This window comes from Orbicella franksi, chromosome 10 (genome assembly GCF_964199315.1).
Source record: "Orbicella franksi chromosome 10, jaOrbFran1.1, whole genome shotgun sequence".
NCBI classification, from domain to species: domain Eukaryota; kingdom Metazoa; phylum Cnidaria; class Anthozoa; order Scleractinia; family Merulinidae; genus Orbicella; species Orbicella franksi.
In genome coordinates this window covers 3,161,781-3,181,904 of record NC_138154.1, presented here as the reverse complement: position 1 = coordinate 3,181,904, position 20,124 = coordinate 3,161,781, and the positions used below count along the sequence as shown (strand labels likewise).

Here is a 20,124-nt window from a genome sequence, read left to right as displayed (position 1 = left end):
TTTTTTCAAAGTTCAGAGATAATTTGTTAGCATATAACCACTGGCTTACCTTTCTAGTTCTACATTTAAGTTGGTTTCTAAATTTAGAATGCTAAGATTATTAAGAAACAAGTTTGTATCATTGGCGAAAAAGTGAAATTCTAAGATATTGGAGCATTTAGACATATCATTTATATATAAAAGAAAAAGAATAGGGCCAAGCACTGACCCCTGAGGTACTCCACATGTAACAGGTTGGTAATCTGAATTAGTACCAAACAAAGAAACAAACTGTCTTCTGTTACTTAAATAAGATACAAAGCAATCATTTGGAACACCTCGTATGCCATAATACTCCAACTTGGCTAATAAAATTTTATGGTCAACTGTATCAAATGCTTTACATAGATCTAAGAAGATTCCACAAGAGTAGGTGCCATTATCAATTGATCTTTGTATCTTATCAGTCAAGAGGAGAAGAGCATGGGTGGTTGAATTTATGTATGTAGCTACTTTCAAAGCTGTTGTTTATGTTTGGAGATGAAAGATTAAAATGGTACTGCTAAAGTAAAAAGTAGTAAAAATAGTAGAGAATAAGTGCTAACAAGATAGTGTTCAAAACAAATAGCATGTGACAGGCTACCTTGCTCTCATTCCCTGATAGAAGAAGTGCGTGTGCTTCGGGGCAAAGTACTTTGTGTAAAACCTCCACCAGGGACGTCTGATCAGAAGAAGAAAACTTGGGAATGTCCTTTAACAAATACTTGCTGCTGATAACTGTGTCTAGTTCTTTGAATGCCTTGGAGCCTGTTACAAACAAGACGAAGAGTGTATCAGTGGAATAAATCATTAACAAAGTAAAATCTAGAATAATAAAGAAAGGAGGTGTAGACTCTGAAGCTATTCTTAACATCATCAAGGAGTGGGTTATTGGGTTAAAATTATTATTTATATTCTGGTGTAATAATGGAGTCTTTAATTTGTAACACAGTTCAAGGAAGGTGACCTGTGATGTGATTCACTGTTATCTGTTGTGGGGGAATCTGAAGTGTGCCTGGCGGTGCATTTCCCACAGAACAGGTTCAAATTACCAGTAATTTGTTACTTTTACCTCTTCTCAACCATAATAGTAACTTCCTGATTCTTGATTACAGCAAGGCCTCTCTTTAGACCTTCGAGCTCCATGTGGTAAAAACTTTTTACCTCATTAATCTGAAACCATTTAATAGGCAATATATTAGACCACTAATTTAGAGGCCAAAGCATTTTTTTCATCTTTTTTCCAGTGATGACTCCAGTGTCCGAAATCAATTTTTGTATCCTCCTCTTGATTACATTTTCTTCCATTTTAAGAATTTATCTTTTATTTGAAAAGGCAGCAGGGGTTACATATATCTGCCGTGAAAATGATATGTTTTTTCCGTTTTTTTTCTTTATAATAAAAATGATTATCGGTTATCTATTTCTTTTGCCAGGAAAGAAATAAATTCTGGTAAATAAATACTGTTAGCAGTTTTACATGTTTCATATAAACTGTAAATATATGATTGTATAAACTTCAAAGACTAATTATTTATTCACCTGCACAAGTTCAACAGCCAGAACTTTGTTAAGGGTTAATTCCACCAAGTGGTATGCGCCATATTTTGCTGAATGCCCTGGAGAGTCACACCTTGCATTTCCTCCAACATTGATTGATTTACCTTGTAGGGATTTCAGTAGACACAGCTGTTCATTTTCCCAGCATCTGTTTACAGCAGGGGCAAGATTGAGCCTTTGGAGTATGTAGTAGGTCTTCAGTGACATGTAAAGGACTTCAACCTGGTTAAAGAAGCTGGCCACTCTAGCAGGATCACTTCCGGTGAAGAGAGTACTTGAGTGGCACAAATCATGTTTCCCCATGGCAGCCTTCCATTGCATTGTTGGCTCATCCAGGTCATCAAGTGGCCATTCAAACATTTTGCAACAATAACTATCATAGAACCCACTATTTTTTCAATTCTTGGTACTGATGGTGGAAGGCACATGTGGCATTTTTTGAAAAGTTCAAACAATTTGCTCTCAAATACCAGAAATTTTCTTCCATGTGGTGTTGTTGCTTCCCTTATGTCCACAGTTTCTTCGTCCTCCTTGACAGTACTGTCTATGTGGTTGTCATTTAAGTCCTTATAAGTGTATTGGTGTAATATAGATAGGCACATCAACACTATTAGAGCTTTCTGATAATTGCAAAAACAGATGAACGCTAGTTTTTACTTGACTGAAAGCTACAGAAATACAGGCCTTGTATTTAAAAACAAAGAGTGTGAGTTATAATAACAGATCTTTCATAACATGCGTAAGCAACTACCAACCACTCATCTCCACTGCTGCCATCACTACAAATGCTGTCTGTATCGGACGAGTCTTCAGCGCATTCTATTAGGGACCTTTAGCATCGAGAGGATTTGGGACCGAGACAGCGACCGAAAGTAATTTTAATTTCCGGCATACGTTGTCAGTTTTGACGTGAGGTCGTGGGAAGCCTGTGCAGACGTCAAGAAGCTGTTTTCTGCGGTGTACAGAAAACGTGAGTGTATTTCTGCCTTTTACTCCTCTAGTTTCGGATTTCAGCTAGAAATGTTTTCTTAATGCCTTGCAGGATGAAGTGAGATTGATATTGATTCAAAGATGAGGAGGGGAAAATGATATTCTTTTACTTTCTTGCAGGTTATACTCGTGTGTTGTCAAAAGCCGGATTTGTCAATGGCAGGAACGTACGAGGGAAAACTGAAGTAAGATCCCAAAATTAAAAGCGCTTATAAAGCTCTGAATTTTACATCAATAACTTTTCAAAATTGAAATAGCTTTTCTCTGATAAGTTTCGACTTCTGACTTTTCTTTCAGGCAAATGGAGTGGATGGAAGAGCACGATGTGTTGTTAAGAGAAATATTAGGTAGCAGTGTTTGTTGTGAAAAAAGGCAGCCCTGCTCGTGGTCTGGCATAGGAGGCTATAGTAGAGTCATTCAATAAAATTGACTCTCCAAAGTTTCAACTTAAGGACAAAAGAGCAGTGAGAGAGAGATGGGTGCTTCTGAGGAAGAAATTTATGAAGAAAATGAGCAAGGAAGAAAAAGAGAGTGGAATCTCTGTGGATGATTTGACAGAAAGAGAAGCGCTGATTGAAGAATTAGTTTTGAGAGAAGATACTGCGACAGCTGACGCAGGTTTTGCCTCCAAACAACAGGATAAGGACAAAGAAACGGCCAAAGATATCCGAAAGAAAGCCATGGAAACCTTAAGGGAGACAAAGAAACGCAAATCAGAAAAGGATGCATCTCCAAAACGGCACAAGTCAGGCCAGAGATATGCACAGCTGCTCGTCGATTTTCTAAGAGAGAAAGCTGATGTTGATTGCGAAGTGCAACGACAAGAGCTTGATATGAAAAAGAAAGAACAGGAAAACCAGCAGCAAGTCATGCAATCACTGCTGCAGGAGCAGCAGAAAATGAATGAAGCGCTTCTTGCAGTGTTACAGAAAGTAATAGAAAAGTAATGCCAGTGATAAAGCATTTCATTTGAAGTTGTTGTTTGTTGCTTTTTACCTCCTTGATAAATAAATTATGTTAAGTTGTAAATGCCACTCAGTGTTAAGTTGGTTACTGAGGCTTGTCAGACACACCTTAGGGATAGACTTAAGTTTTTGAGGGAGAATGGGCAGCAATCAGTTTCTGAGCACGAATTTTTCCCCCCAAATTCAGGTCAGTTTTTCCACCTAATACATAAAAAAGGACAAGGGTACAAAGGCATGCTCATATTTTTGCGGTTTTTGCTGTGGAGAATTGCCATGTTTCAGAGTATATAAACTTAGCTAGACTTGAACCTTGCTACTCTTAACAATAATACTAATTTCCACCGACTGCTCAAAACTTACTGGAAATATTCCTCTAGTGTTGGAGGCTCCAGTTCAAAATATTCAGATGTCTGATTGCCATATAAACAAGTTATGGCATTGTGTAACACTGCACAGACAACATACATTTTGCCCACAGTGCTAAGTCCTATCTTCAGGTTCTTTTTGTAATCTAAAAACTTGAGAAAATTTATGATGTCACCAAAGATCCACTCCACAGAGGTGCGTACTGTGCTCATTGCTGTATCATATTCTTCCATTAGTGCTGTAAGATGGGCTTGTCAAAATGGAGCCTGGAGGTGAATGTGGAGGGGATATGCGGGATCACTGTAAACACACATAGGTGTTCCAGCTGGTGAAAAGGCAAATCTCTCTAGGTCATTTAACAATCCAGAATCGGCAAGCATCCCAGCATCATGTTTACAACCCTCTGAAATGCAAAGAAAAGGGTTTTAAAAGGTTATTTTAAAAGATAAAAGCAATAGTTCATCAAAGCAACTATTGTCTCACAAGAACCCTATACATAGGTAATAATGGTTTTCATTCCATTGCTCTAGTTAAATTTGGACTAATCAACAGAGAGCCCCTAGTGGTATTTCTCACCTAAAAGTACTGACATACTTGTAGGGCCTGAAAGGGTAGAGTTTGTGAGCTCTGGGTTCTAAAATAGGGCATATATATTTTTTACTTATCATTAGTACAGGCCTTAAAACCGAACTTTAAATTGATTATCTTTTGGCAAAGTTAGTGACAATCCTTAGCTTTTTGTGTGTGTAAGACTTGTACTATAAAGGATCTAGAACAATGCAAATGAAGTACTCACCTACTGGTCCAAAGATATTGCCAATTAATCCACTGGGCAAGGTAACAGACTGAAATTTCAGTCCATGCACTCTCTTATGTCCATTGTACACAACCCTTTGCCCAGTACCAGGTCATGAGATTGGCTGAACAGTCCCGTCTATAAAACCAAAGCTGTTGTACAGTGGTGCACCTTTCCTTGATACTGCTTCAGCATATGTCTGAAGAGCAGCGGGAGTCAGGACGTCTCTGTTCCAATCTGTGACCAGATGTGAGTGGGTTTCATAGATGTAATCTAAGACCTCATTTGAGATCAAACTTAGGACAGATACTGGACATGGAAATCAAGGAATTATGTCGCTGTATCAACAAAGATAGCTTGTCCACCTCAGTAGCAGGCACAGCCCTTCGAGGCCATCACATAGGCTCCTTTGTCTGCATTTGATCACAGGAGGAATTTGTAATACATCTGCAAGTCGGGGGAGATCAGCCTTCTCTATTCGAAATTCCGCCTTACAGTCAGCTTGGCCCATATCGTCTAAGTCGAACTTATCATACGACTTGTAACTGAAATCTGGATTTTTTGACAGAAAACAATTGTAAAAACGAATTCTTCATCAGAAGTGGTGTTCTCATTGTGAGATAGCAATAGCAGATCTCGGATATTTTTAAACTTGTTCATTTTTAATTAAACACTTAAAAAAAACTCTGGAAAGACTGTGCTCAGCGATGGCTGTCTAGTGCTGCCATGATGTGAAGGAAGCTGCTAAAGGTTTGTATTTGGCGGGAACAATGTCGTTCTCAATCCAGACCCTCTCCTACACTGCCATTGCCGTCGCTCAATAAATATGAGTTGCTAAAGGTCCATATTACTGAATTAGGGGAGACTTCTGACTTTTCCGGTAGGTCAACCTTTTGCTGGGAGATTTTTTGGAGTCTTCTTCACCCAAGGCACACTGAACTGCACTAGAAAGCACTGTTTTAAAATAATATCAAAGGAAATAATTAGCTGCAGCCTTGTGAGTGAAAATGTCATAATTTTGTCCTGACTTACTTTTAGGAGTAGTGGTTTGATTTTGGACGGATCTGTAGTTTATTCGGGTGGTCTGAGTTTGATGACTCCTTATCTTGAAAAATTAGAAATATAGTAATTATGCCAATGAGAACAAAATCTTGCATACAGTGTATCTTTAATAAGTACTACAAGCAAATAAGGTTTGTTGGGAACAGGATGTGCATGTGCAAAGTTTGCTCGGTAAGATCTCAGTTTTCTTACCTGTAACTGGTGGATAATTGCAGTTTGTGTAGCATTGTTGTAATTTATTTCTTTATATGTTTGTGAGGAAGTTTCTTCTTTCTCTGGAGACACTAGCACTGCAACTGATATGTTTCTGGGTGACTTAGGTCGCAGGTTTCCATTGACTGTAAATATACAAGCCTTCATTTTTGTAAGGGTCTGTTCAAGGGTTTTTTCTGGAGATTTCACATGGTTGTGAGAATCTGGTGATCTGTCAAGCAATTTGGACAGGACCTACGTTTTAATAAATCAGAAATTGATAATGTTAGTACATGGGAAACTCATTGAGAAGGGTGACAACGATATTACATAGCCTTCAAATTGTGGCTGCAGAAGGCTGCTTTCCAACTCTGTATCATAACTTAATTATCAACCAAAGCAGCTTTGCGTGGAGCACAAGATAGTTATGTCCTTTTGTCCCTGCGTTCTGCCGTAGAAGAAGCAAGTATTACCTAGCTTAGTGCAGCCATTAATATTTTTACTGAGAACTTGAAATTGATGCTCCCAATCAAACACATCACAAGCAAACTATTATGACTGAAGCTGTCTATTTTGTGAGGATATTGAAACACTCTATAGCTATGGGAACAACATTTTCAAGCCAACTCAACAACAAAAAAGAGATGTTAAACTAGTCATAGGTATATTAAACAATGCAAACCGTTACCTCCAAGTCTCTACATTTTGCAAAAGCTGAACGGACAGCTGAGCGACTCATTCCATTCTTCGAATTTGGCAGCATTCTTTGCTTGTTTTTCATCGTTTCAGTCCAGTTGCTTGATTGCAAGGTTCCACAGTGAAGTGGAAAATCGTTGGCACTGCATCTTTCTTGAGTACAAGCCGACGAGCCTTCAAAGAGGGCCCCAACAAACTCCTTGGGCTGAGTGATCGCGGAGTAGGAGCACGCTAAAAGCTGTCCGCCTTCCGAAAGGTTTTCATGGCCGAAAAATTGTCTGACTTTATCAGAAAATGCAGAAATAGATTGTCTACAAGTTCTGGAGACAAGACTTTGCCTTTGCATGGAGCAAAAAAACTCAGAGATCTTGCAGAAACAGCAGACGAGAACACAAACAGCGACTACGAGGCAAACGATGAAATCATGGAGGCTCTCAGCAAAATCAAACAATTTGGAGAACAACTGAACTCCATCATCACGAGACTGAGTAAGCTTGATTCAAGTGAAAGCTCCATCAGAAATATTGAAACCAATTTGGGGAACCTCAAAGCAAGAACGGCCAAGCTCAAAGAGTTTGAAGCAACGGCTAAGAATGATATAGCAGAATTAAAGAAGTCTTGCAGTTTCAATGGCAACAAGTGTAAGGAACATCGAGATGCGTTAAAGAAGCAGATGGAGGAGCGAAATGAAAGAATAACCTCTGATTGAGAGCGAGAGAAAGGTCACCGACCAAATAAACGACATCACCTCCAAGAACCTCTACCTTGAAGCTCGTTCCAGGAGAAAGAATATCAAATTTTTCAATATCCCAGAAGTACGAGAATAAGATACCGAAGAAGTGTTAAGAAATTTTATGGAACGAGATCTTCGCTACCGCAACGCCCGCAGCATTGAAACTCGACGTGTACACCGTCTAACAACCCAACAGAATAACGACACAGCTCCACGTCCTATAATTGCCAGACTTCTTTGATATAGAGATGTCAAGGAAATTTTCTCTTTAGGCCGATGACTGGAAGAGACTGATATCCAAATGTTTCACGATCTTCCATTGGAAATCATCAAGTACCGGAAAGATCAAATGGCAGTTTTCAAAGAAGCATGACGACAAGGCATGAGGGCATCTTTCAGCAAGAGCCAGCCCGACAAGTTGTTTATCAATGGCAATTTTTGTTTATGCTTTATTTTTTTTATTACTTGCTTAAATACTCACGCTTTAGTATGTTTATATGTAACTGTTTGTGTTTTCATGTCACCAGCTTACTCTTCGTATTACAATGCTGTTTTGTCGACTCCAGTATGCATTGCTATGTAAACTACCTCGCTAAAAATATTTCTAGATTTTTCGCTTACAATTTCTCTCAAAGCTTAAAAAAATACAATTTCTGAACTGTTTGCAAAATATTTTTGTCTGGCAATAACACTGTTATTGTTGAATAATCAAGCAGTGCAGATATCCATTGTATCTCCTATTATTTCAATTCAAAAGAGATAACAATATTATCACGGTAGCTTCTCTCAATGTACGGGGCCTTGGGAATAACGCTAAAAGAAGAGAAACTTTTAATTGGCTCAGATCTAAAAAATATGCGATTTACATGTTGCAAGAAGTACATTGTTCGCAAGAAAATTCTCACCTGTGGGCTACTGAATGGGGGTACAAAAGCGTTTTCAGCTCTTTTTCTAGCAGCAAAGTTGGCGTAAGCATTCTTTTTAATAATAACTTCGATCTTCAAATTATGAAAACCTATATCGATGATTCAGGGCGCTTTATCTTGTGTGACTTAAAAACAGATGGAAAAAGTATAACATTAACAAATATTTACGCTCCAAACGAAGATGATCCTGCTTTCTTTAAAAATCTCCTTGATCACCTTCAAGATTTCGAAGGAGACGAAATCATCATTGGAGGCGATTTCAATCTCATTCTTGATGTAGAGAAAGATAAAAAGGGGGCCTGTCCAAAACACATCACAATGCGCAGAAAACCATCCTTGAGATATGCAATAACCTCAATCTTGTTGATGCCTGGAGAATATTGAACCCCAAAGAAAGAAGGTATACTTGGCACCAAACACAGCCTACTGTCCACTGTAGACTAGATTTCTTCTTAACAAGTCAGAGTTTGCTGGGTAGCATTATCTCCACAAACATTCTACCGGGCTTTAAGACAGACCACTCAATGATCACATTAAGTAAATCTCTTCACTCAAACCCAAGAGGCCCTGGTTTTTGGAAACTCAACATATCCCTTCTGGCCGATAAGGATTACACTGATTTGATAAGGTTAACTATCCCTGAAACACAGAACGAATACGAAAACGATGAGTCATTAAACCCTGCTCTTCTTTGGGATATGATCAAACTTAAAACTGGGGAGAAATCTCTTAGCTTCGCAGCTGCCAAAAAGCTTAAAACTTTGCATAAACAGCATGAGTTAGAAGAAAAAATTGCCTTACTAGAAAAAGAACTGGAACAGCCAGCTGCCATCAGCAAAATGCAAAAAACAAATAAAACAGAACAACTTGAGTTATTCAAAATTGAATTAGAAGAGATTATCAAAGTACATACCCAAGGGGCAATCTTGAGATGTAAAATTAAATGGTACAATGAAGGCGAAAAAAACACCAAATATTTTCTAAACCTTGAGAAAAGACACTTCAAAATGAGTGCAATAAGCCAGCTTAAAAGCACTGATCAAGAATTTGTCACATCTGACAAAGAAATCCTTGCTGATTGTGAAACCTTTTATAAAGAACTCTACACATCCCAAAAAAATGTGATACCAACAGAAAATGATCTTTTTCAACCTGAAAATGACACAGTTCTGGACAACAACGAGGCAATGAGTTGCGAAGGACATTTAACAGAACAAAAGTGCCTAAAAGCTTTGAGAAGCATGGATCGGGAGAAAACCCTTGGAACTGATGGACTCCCGGCTGAATTCTACAAAATTTTTTGGAAAGACTTGTCTCCTCTTCTAATAAGTACACTCAACTATTCATATGATGAAGGAAGTCTTTCGATCACACAGAGACGCAGAATCATTAAACTCATACCAAAAAAAGACGCAGAACCGCACTTAATTAAAAACTGGTGGCCACTAACTCTTATCAACGGCCACGGCAAAAAAAGTGGCGTTTACCTTTTAGAAAACGCGCGGTGAATTTACGCAAAACGTGGCATTTGCTTACATTTACTGGTATTCACCAATCGGAAAATCCAAGATTTTCCAGTTGTTTTGCTGTCGGGGAATTTGAGTATTCGTTCCATTATCCGGTAGTTTACCATTACGGTGAACGCCGGAAAATGCCTGTTTTCTGGAATTTACCAGTCTGTTAACACTTGGTGAATGTGTTGTTTGCCTGTGTTAACAGATGTTTTCCCGGTGTAAAACTTCACGTTCATCCGTGGTAAACAATTGAAAACCGGCGTTTTCCCTTGTTTTCCAGAACGGCAAATGCCGTGAAATTTCGGAAAACACACTGTTTACCAGAACTCACTGCTCGGTTAACGTACGGAAAGCATAGTGCATTCCTGCGTTCACAGAAGTTTTCTCCTGTTTTCTTGTCTTTTCCGAGACGGCAAATTCAAGGGAATTCAAGAAAATGCATGTTTCCCAGCATTCACCGTTCGGTAAACGCACGGAAATTATTGTGTTCCTGCGTTTTCAGAAGTTTTCTTGTGCTTTTCTCGCATTTTCCCTGATGGCAAACGCGCGTGAACTCAAGAAAACGCTTGTTTTCCAATGTTCACCATTCGATGAACTTTTGGAAAATATCGTGTCTTCCTGTGTTTGCAGGAATTTTCTTATATTTTCTGGGACAGTGAGTTGCGGTGAATTCAAGAAAACACTTGTTCCCTGGCGTTTACTGTTCAGTTAATGGGTGGAAAATTGCACGAATTCCAACGTTTTCCTCACATTTTCTTGCATTTCCTGGGACGGTGTATTCGGGTGTTTTTCAGTGTGCATCGGCCGGCATTGTTCGCTCACTCCCATCCTGTGTTCAAGATTCTTTTGATCTTTCTACAGTCCCACGACCAGCTGGCTACCAATGTTCAGGGGACTAAAGCTCATTCCCTTTCCCAGTCAAAACAGCAAAAACAAGAGGTATTGCTAATTCTAAAAATAAGATTTATTTAAAATTGTGTAGCGCTGTTTACTATCTACAGATGTACAATTATTCACATAAAATACGAGGGTAATTTTAACTGTGTTTTCCCACTCTAACAAATTATAACCATACATAGTTTAGCAAGAAAGTTCTTTCACTTGACCCTTTAAGGGAATATTATTTAAAAATATCTATTTGAGAGGCGCACAATCACCCACCCAACAAGAACATTCAGCCTATCTTTCTTAGAAAACGGTGTATCATTTTGTCCAGTTAATACCACTCGCAATGTATTGCTCTTAAAAATAAGATTCTGATAAATGACGTGGATGGTGGTCACAAAAGCTACATGAAAGTAAAACCTGCTTAGCTTTTATAGCAAAAATTCTAATTTGCATTACAGTAAAGCTAGTCAAAATAAATTATTTGATAATACAGAATAATAAAATGGTATCTACTATTTGTTCTAAAGGCCACTTGATTCAATTTTTATTCCAAACAGTGACTCAGATATTAAAACACCAATTTGTAAGAGTATTTCAGTATCATACTACACAGTGTGGGTTTTGAACTTATGTTGAGTCAGCAATTACTATTTTATGACTCTGATGGCCTTGTTTACACTTTCCTTACAAAACTGCTTGGGAAATTCCTGTATGGGAGCTGTACTCACTAGCAAAAGTAGGCCTGTTAGAAACAAATACAATCTTAAATAATGCAATTTGAAGCAATACTTTGGAATCCCAACACTTGGTTGCCATAATCATACTCCATAAAACTGCATAAATTAAGCATGTTTACAGGAAATGTGTTTTGTTTAACATGTTTATTGTAAACATGTTTCAGTACTAGTGTGGACACAGCATAAGTTGCATGTCTTAATAAGCCAGTAGCCAACTTCATCAAATAACAGGCTTTTTAGTGTTAAACTTTTCAACTAGCAAACAAGCAAACAATTTGACAGAAAAATGTCATTAAAGTAATTAAATGAAGGGTTTATGCAAAAACCATAAAACTGGATGAAATCAATTAAAATTCTCTCTCTTTTTACCCCAATACTGATTTGCATAGCTGGTCTGCATGCCAGAAGAGACACAATTTTTTTTCAATTTTGCATAAGGCCCTTAAATAATAATAATAATCAATAAATAAAATCAATCAATAATCAATAATAAAATTATACTGCCCCTTAATCAGCACGCACAGCCCAAAGCAAATGTTGTGGGACTCCAGTTGTGGTCCTTTCACTAGGAAGACCAAGAATCCGGCTCACAGACTGCCTTTTTTGTTGGGACGTCATGCCTGCCTTCCAACGCTCATCAAGTAGTCAAAAATACTCGCTTACATCATCTGTCCTCCAGATTAGAGGTCTGGTGGCCAGAGCATCGCCCTCTGTGTCAGACTCATCTGAAGAGATTAGGCCTATATGCAGAGCCTCGTACATTTGACCACTCCTTTCCTCTTCTCTGACCACTTTCAGTCTTCTGTCAAGCTTCTAAAAGGAGTTGATAAATTTATTATTTAGTGACTTTAGTAAATGTTCTATATTCAAGCAAATCATAACTTGATGGTTACTGTATTACATACTGCGCATACTCATTCTGCAAGGTGGTTTATCACGGTTTTTTAGATGCAACTGCACATATACTAAGATTTTCTGGTGCCAATTTTACACGTTATACAAAAAAAGACAGCCATAAGGAGTCATACATGTATGTGTTGTAATATTAACAACCTCAGAACCTTTATCACGAATAAAAGGATTAAGTCTTCATAATATTATTGTTTGTTAACCCTATTCCTGGAAAAAAAGTTGTAAAATACAAGCAATTTTCAAAATCTATCACACTTGCTGTAAATATTTCTGTTCTGATCACAATAAGCACAGAGTGGCACATGAGACACTCAGGCAGTCAGCAGACACCCATGTCATAATCTGGTGGAAATAGAAAAATGCCAAACTATCCAGCTGGCAGCTGAGTGTGTACTTAACTAGTTATGTTATCTTAGCTGATTTCATGTTTACCAGTACTTCACCTTTTTACCCCTTTTGTGATGTCATCGCTTGAAATAACCACAGGAGCAACTTGTAGTTTTTGGTGGAATAATAGCAGTGAAAGGGTCTAGTAATTTGTCAGCGAAATAAGGGAGATCCATGCCCTTTTCATCCTTTGCCTTCTCTTCTGGTCCTGCTGGTACCTCTCATATGTCCCACTTTGGTCTTGTCTTCGTTTTTCTTACACTAGGCAAAGTTCTGAGAAATGGCATCTAATATAAAAAAGCACAATAAGTATCCTTTTAAAAAATATTTAGACTGAACTGGTTTGTATCAAATGAGTTTAGAACAATAATCACTATTTGTAGGGGTGTGTAGAAAAGACATTTTCACTTAACAATTTCTTGCATTTGTTGTGTTGTTGTTAACAATCTTTTGATTCAAAGGGTTTAATAAATGGTCGATATGAAATTCTGAAGGTTTGCAAATATACAGCAATTTTCAATTGCTAATGAGTGTCGTAAAACTGATTGGCATATAATAAAGTGGTCACTCGCTGTCTGGCCAATCAAAACAGATTTAAACAAATCAGAACTCAGGGCAAACACATGCAACCGGCATCAAGCGTGGGAAAACATTTCCGCTGAACATTCCAGCAATAGGTGCAAAAATTAAGTTACCAAAATATTACTCTAATCACAGTAACATTTTCAATACAGTTAACAAGGAGGTATGAATACTTAAGCTCCCAGGCTGACCCCAGGAGGGGAAATTGAATTTGACGCTATCCATATTACAATTACAAAGATGCTTCATGTCAGTTCAAAACAAAATGGCACCTCTTTTTAACATTACTTTACGAGGTTTGACATTCATTTTCTCAAGAATGCCTGAGAATTTAATCACAGGGGGTCACTTGGATAAGTGAATTTAAGTAACTTGTTTCAAATAATGTTCAAAATATTACCATGCTATGAGTAGTTCTCTAGTAATTAATTTTTGCACTTACTGCTCGAATGTTGAGGGGAATTCGTCTTGACCATGATCTTTTCATTTCTGAATATACAGTCATGTGTTTTTTAAGTTATAGCCCCTAATGTTAGTGTGATGTTGGTCTTCTAATCAAGTCAGGATTATTTTGGTTTTCAATTTTAGAATTATAAAATATGTAGACACTAAGTGCTTTCCAGATACCTTCCAAAGTAGTAGTAGGTGTGCAACAGAACCGACCAAATCCCAGGTATAAATATGAGCATGTCAGGTTATGTTCTTTTTTTTGGACCTCCAACACTTAGAGATAAAATTATCTTCGAGATTGCCTACAAAATTTTTGACAATTTCCTTTTCAAGATGCCTTTTGCAACTTGTGTATGTAAATTATCAACTGTATTCTGTAATACCTGCATCTTGAATAATGTGTATGCATGTATGTATGTTTCATTCACAATATGTGATGAGCACACCCATAACTTTTACAGTAGTCCTCCCAAACATTTACAAGAGCTTACCCAGAACTCTTCTCTCTGTGCAGAGTGTATCATTTTTAATTTGCTCAACTTCTTGAATTTCTTTCAGTAATGTATTTGCTATCTGTTGGTTTGGGTCCTCATTCTCCCTATAAAAAGCACAGATGTCCCATAAAATTAAATCCACTTACATAAATGTATAAAAAGGTCTTCTATAGAAACTGTCTACTTAATATACAAGTAGGATAAGCACTGACTTAATCATGAGATGACTTTTTGACCATAATTTCTGCTCCAACCTGGATGGAATGATAGTCCATTGCAAGGTAACCAACCAGGCCACCATTTTGTCAGCTGGTTTACCTTCTGGTTCACTGGTGCCCTGGATGGATCAAACTTTATTGTCTTAACCTTAACCCCAAACCACTGACTCTCTAATTAATTAAAGATCAATGCTCTAACCATGAGACTACTGCACTTCCTCATGAATCAGTGATGCCCTTAAGTTAACCTTTTGCTGTGAATGGAATTTGAGGATTTGGTGATTTTCTGTTACAATATGTATTGGACCAGTGGATTTAGTTTACATTCTTCACAGCTAGTGGTTGAGGTCACACTAGAGAATATTAACATGGTAAACAGAACCACAACTTGTTGTTTACATTTATCATGGTAATCATACCAGAAGTGTGACCCCTAATTTTGGTAAGTTTCCCTGTCAGAAAGAATAAAAGTGGTCCCAGATACATTTTGTAAGACAAGGTATTTGGGAAGTATTAGGTTTTTATGTGTGTGATGAAATTATTTTGCAGTTAATTCATGACTTTCAGAAAGATTTTCATTGAAATCTTCCATGTTCTGTTCAATGTTGGAAGTAACAAAGAGTACTTTGAATGTTCATTTCAAAGGTCAGGTCAGATGTACATTGGCAGACTATAAAACTTACTTCTTTTCAGTATTCCACAATAGTCCCAACTGTTCAATCTTGGAGCGGACATAGTGCTGTAAAAGCATAGATAACATTGATCATTAGAAAACAGCAGCAAGTTAACAATTCACCAAAAAAAAGATCAGGATGTCAAAATTTTTTTTTTCCAGAACCACACATGTACAGGTAGGTAGTTATGGCATGCTTTTTGTATGTGTTTTCCATGTTACTTCAGTGGTATAAGCTATTTGGTGTACATATGATTTTATGGAATGCCAGAACTGTCTTATGATACTTTTTTTTATTATATTGGGTGGTTATGTCATTATATTTAGTACTTATGTTATTATATTCGGTGATTAATTCATTATACTCGGTGCTTATGTCTTTATATGCGGTGCTGTCTTCATTATATTCGGTGCTTATTCCATTATATTCGGTGCTTTCTTCGTTATATTAGGTGCTTTTTTCATTATAATCAGTGCTTTCTTCGTTATATATAACGAGGAAAGCACCGAATATAATGGAATAAGCACCGAATATAATGAAGACAGCACCGCATATAAAGACATAAGCACCAAGTATAATGGAATAAGCACCAAGTATAATGAGTTAATCACTGAATATAATAACATAAGTACTAAATATAATGACATAACCACCCAATATAATAAAAAAAAGTATCATAAGACAGTTCTGACATTCCATATGATTTCAAGTCAGTGATTATCAGGGAGATTCAGGTTAAGTGTTTAACAGTTTCAGTTGTCACATTTGTTCCAACAGTTGATTGATTGTGTTGCACTTGGCAAAATACCTTACATTTCTATGGGATAATAACAAGGCTCTGTCTGGGAGGAAAAAAAAACTTTTTGAAAATAAAAAATAGACTTCATATAGAGTCCACATAAACAGAGTTGCAGTGAAACTTATGCTTTATTTCATTCTGAGATGTGCTGATTTAGTGATTTCAAATACACTTCTCAACCATTCCAACAACCACGACAACTGACACCAAGTAGGGTGAGATAAATTATCATATGCTCAAAAGTGTGAGCATTATGCTTTTGAGCTTCACTCCTAAAATCATAGCATGATGCTCGAAATATTTATGCTCGTGCCCTAGCATTATGCTCAAAGATGCTGGGTGAATTTTGCGTAAAGAAAAGACAAAATAGGGGCTAACATATTATTTAATGTCCTTCTACGTTTTAGATAACAACAAAACCTTTGAAATAAGAATGCTATCAACAGGAGCAAGGAGAAAGAGCACTCTCAAACTTACAAGCCTGGGGAGCTGGGCATAAAGTAAGGTAGCCAGGCATTCAAACAGAAAACCAGGCCCTCCAGGTTCAACAATGCCAAATAAGTGCATATAAAAGCAGCCATAACGCAGCCACAAAGCCCACACAGGACATTTTTAAACACATTATTTTGATGTTTTTATTAGGATAATTTTATCAACTTTTATGCTCCTAAACATGACCATTGTGCCGGCATTACGCTCGATGCTCGCACCATTGTATTATGTTCAAAATTATGCCAGCATAACTTATCTAAACCTACCACCAAGGTGCGAAAAATTGCTAGACGCAGTGCGTAATTTGAAATTTCTTGAAACAGGAGGGTTTCCAAAACCTTTTTTTTTAAGAACGTCAAAATGATCAAACTTGATGAAAAACATCAAACAATTCAGTGTTTACTTGAATTAGAATAAGCTTGACCTACCGATAGATCGGGATGCCTAGCAATCTTTCTTTTCTTCCCGGAGCTTGTTGGCGATGGCATACAAGGAGCGACCTCGCAGCTCGGCCTCATTTTCGCATCCAACTCAGCAAACTTCGCCTCCATCATTTTGAAACCTTCTGTCACCTTGCCCTCAATGTTTTGAAGAACTTTGAAGACCGCATCGGCGAATTCACTCTGGTTGCCTTCCAAGATACGCAGTGAATCATTCACTTCTTCTAACTGCCTAGCGAGCTCCATATTGTCAGTCTATTCTAAAGTTTCTTTCACTTCTTTAATTCTTGTCAAGATCGTTCTGAACTCTGATCCCACTGTGTTTACTCGAGTCGCTGTCATATTCAAACTCAAACGTAGATCAGAAGCCGGGAAGAGGATCAGTGAAAATAACTGTTAGTGCTAGTGGTGATCGTCAAATGTTTGACAACAACATAACAAACGATGTGATTGGTCCATATCATATGTGACAACGACTGCTATTGGCTAGTGTAATCAGCCTTGAGTAGTTTTGATCAGCAGTCTGCTTTTCGGCGCCAAATCGAACAAGACAACAAGACAAGTCCATAGCTACAAACAGGAGAATTTTCTATACGGTGTTCATCTTTACAACGATTTCTTTTCAAAATGCCGAAAAGAAGTTCACCTCGAAAGTTAAAGAAAAGAAGTAGGCGTCGAATTCTGTGTTCTCGTTGTGGAAGCAGTTATTCATACTCTGGATCAAGGTTTCATTGTTGTGGAGACGCCGTGATCAACAACGCTTCATCCGAATGGGAGGCCAGCTTCGAGTCTCACACCACTGATGGCATAGGGCTGGAAGAGGAATCGGATCCCGGGGAATCGGATGCCGGCTGCCACGAAAAGATTGATACCGAACCCCTCTTATCTTCAGACTTCCGTAGGAGATTAGTAGACCGGCTCAGAAAACGTTTCAACGAGGAGGACTTAGCCCATTTCAATGATGATGATCCAGTGGCTATAAATGACACTGACACTGTAGCTGGGGACTCGGTTAATGAGAACTGGGAGGGATCTGAAGATGAGAGCGATCTAAGAGATGATTTTGACCATGACCAGCAGCAAAAGCAAGAAATTACCAGCAGTTCACTGCCATTCTCAGATAAATGTGGTGTGCTTGTTTATTGGCTTTTGCTATTTTTATTTTCCTGGCAGTGTGGATTTTCTGTTACTGATTCAGCCTTAGAAATGCTGCTTAAGTTTCTTAGTTGTTTCTTCTGGGTACTTGGAACATTTGATGAGAACAGTGCCATGGCTTTGGTAGCAAAGTGTTTCCCCAACAGTTTATACAAGCTAAGGAAACATCTTGGGTTACTGAACAAAGATGACTTTGTAAAATATGTTGTATGCCCCAAGTGTAAGTCTCTGTATGACTACAAAGACTGCATCCAGAATCGCTGTGGTAGGCAAGTGTCAGCTTGCTGTAAGTTTGTGGCATGGTCAAGACACCCACACAGGAGAAAACGAGGTACGTCTCTATCTAAAGTACACCAAATAATGTACATGCATAGATGCAAAGCCAGATGCATCATGTAGCAGAATTATAGAGTTTTCTGCAATTGATCCTTAAAATGAATCAGTTCATCAAACTTTATACATGTATATACATGAAGAGGGGAACACAAAATGGCCCCAGTTGGCCATTCCATTTGATATCCACCCCCCCCCCCCACCCCATTGATGAGGTCATTTGACTGCGAACCCCCTAAGATAATTTTTGACACAATATTTCAAGGACCCTAAGAAAAAAAAATGTAAGGTAACCTTGTTACTGTTCTAGAAATTTTAGATCTTCTCAATACTTTGGGAGAGCAAAATTCAAATATGAATCTACACTGTTTCCCTTAAGAAATTGTTTTTATCATGGATTCAGTGGATTGGTTATGGATATTGGAGGTAGTAATGACAGTGCATGCAATACTGCAAGATTCTGGCACCTTTTTCGCCTAGTCGCTTGCAGCTCTTTGTCCACCTTTTAACAGAAGTACAAACTGTAATTTTGGTGCATTCTACTGAAACAATAATTATTCTACTCAGCCTTGCTGAATATTAAATGATAATAACCAACTTGACACGACGCACCTCATTGGTTAGTTATCATGTCATATTTTGCACACCCTCCTAGAATAATCAGGGCTTCTAATCTGCGAATTAATTTATCATTCCTCATTTATCATTCTAATAGCATCTTGGACGGTAAAAGATGGGTTGTGCTCCTTGAGACTAATAAAACAAGGTTAAATTAGCTAACAAGAAATTGCATAATTTGCTGCATAATGTGCCTTGAAAATTCTGCATAATTTCATAAAAATTTTCTCAGATTATTTGAAGCCCTGAATAATAAAATATTTTTACTTTTTCTGGCTGTTTAACAGATTATGAATATGAGGTCCTCTGTCTTCTGTAACTGTATATAAAAAACATGGTTAACAAGGCTAATAGTCAGTTTTCACATGTTCAAATAAGATTTATGGTTTAGAATGTTTTGATGCAGTTTAAAACAAAGTTTTTGATTACAAAACTACATGTAGACTATTAATTTTGGGTTTCCATCAATGCAAGACAATTTTTAGCTTTTTAAAGTGATGCTACGGATGTACAATGCCATAATAGTCCCTTGCTGTTGTGAACCATTCTCTGTAAATAAAGATTTTCCTTTCTTCCTGCCGATAGGGTTCCCTGTTTTTCTCACTGTTATATCAAAGGTTTTTCATGTGTCATATATTTTGTCTTAAAAGGTCCATGTGACAAAATACTCCTGAAGACAGTGTGCACTGGTTCAAAGACATTTTTGTATCGAAGGATGGTTTATCCTTACGACTCAGTCACAAAGTCTCTGCAACTATTCCTTAGTAGGCCTGGGTTTTGGGACAAATGCCAAGAGTGGAGAAAGCAGATTTTTCCTGATGGTGTCAAAACGGACATATACCAAGGAAATGTCTGGAAAGAACTGTCATCGACTGGGTTTCTATCGCATATCAACAGTCTTGCTGTCATGCTCAATGTTGACTGGTTCAGACCACACAAGCATTCACCCGGATCAGTTGGAGTATTGTATCTGGTGTTGCTGAACCTTCCTCATCATGAAAGGTACAAACTGGAGAATATCATTGTTGTGGGAATTTTGCCTGGCCCTTCAGAACCAAAGCTTACCGCAAACACTTTTCTAGAACCACTTGTCCGGAAGCTGCAGACACTCTGGGCCTGCAAAGAAC

The 20,124-nt window shown here is 37.8% G+C and overlaps 1 protein-coding gene and 3 pseudogenes across 1 annotated transcript in view; 2 read left to right on the top strand and 2 right to left on the bottom strand.

Annotated features, from left to right (window-relative positions):
• Window positions 1–3,554: 3,554 nt before the first annotated feature.
• On the bottom strand, window positions 3,555–5,017 carry LOC145500034 (uncharacterized; annotated as a pseudogene).
• Window positions 5,018–7,318: 2,301 nt separating this feature from the next.
• Window positions 7,319–7,961, top strand: LOC145501431 (uncharacterized; annotated as a pseudogene).
• Window positions 7,962–11,940: 3,979 nt separating this feature from the next.
• LOC145501077 (uncharacterized) lies at window positions 11,941–17,233 on the bottom strand (annotated as a pseudogene).
• Window positions 17,234–17,518: 285 nt separating this feature from the next.
• Window positions 17,519–20,124, top strand: part of LOC145501430 (uncharacterized) — a 4,258-nt gene continuing 1,652 nt past the window's right edge. The window contains exons 1-2 of the mRNA XM_081480909.1: window positions 17,519–18,377; window positions 19,648–20,124. The exon at window positions 19,648–20,124 is cut by the window's right edge and continues 1,652 nt beyond it. Of these exons, the coding sequence (XP_081337035.1) occupies window positions 17,519–18,377; window positions 19,648–20,124 (1,336 nt within the window). The remainder of the gene's footprint in view (window positions 18,378–19,647) is intronic.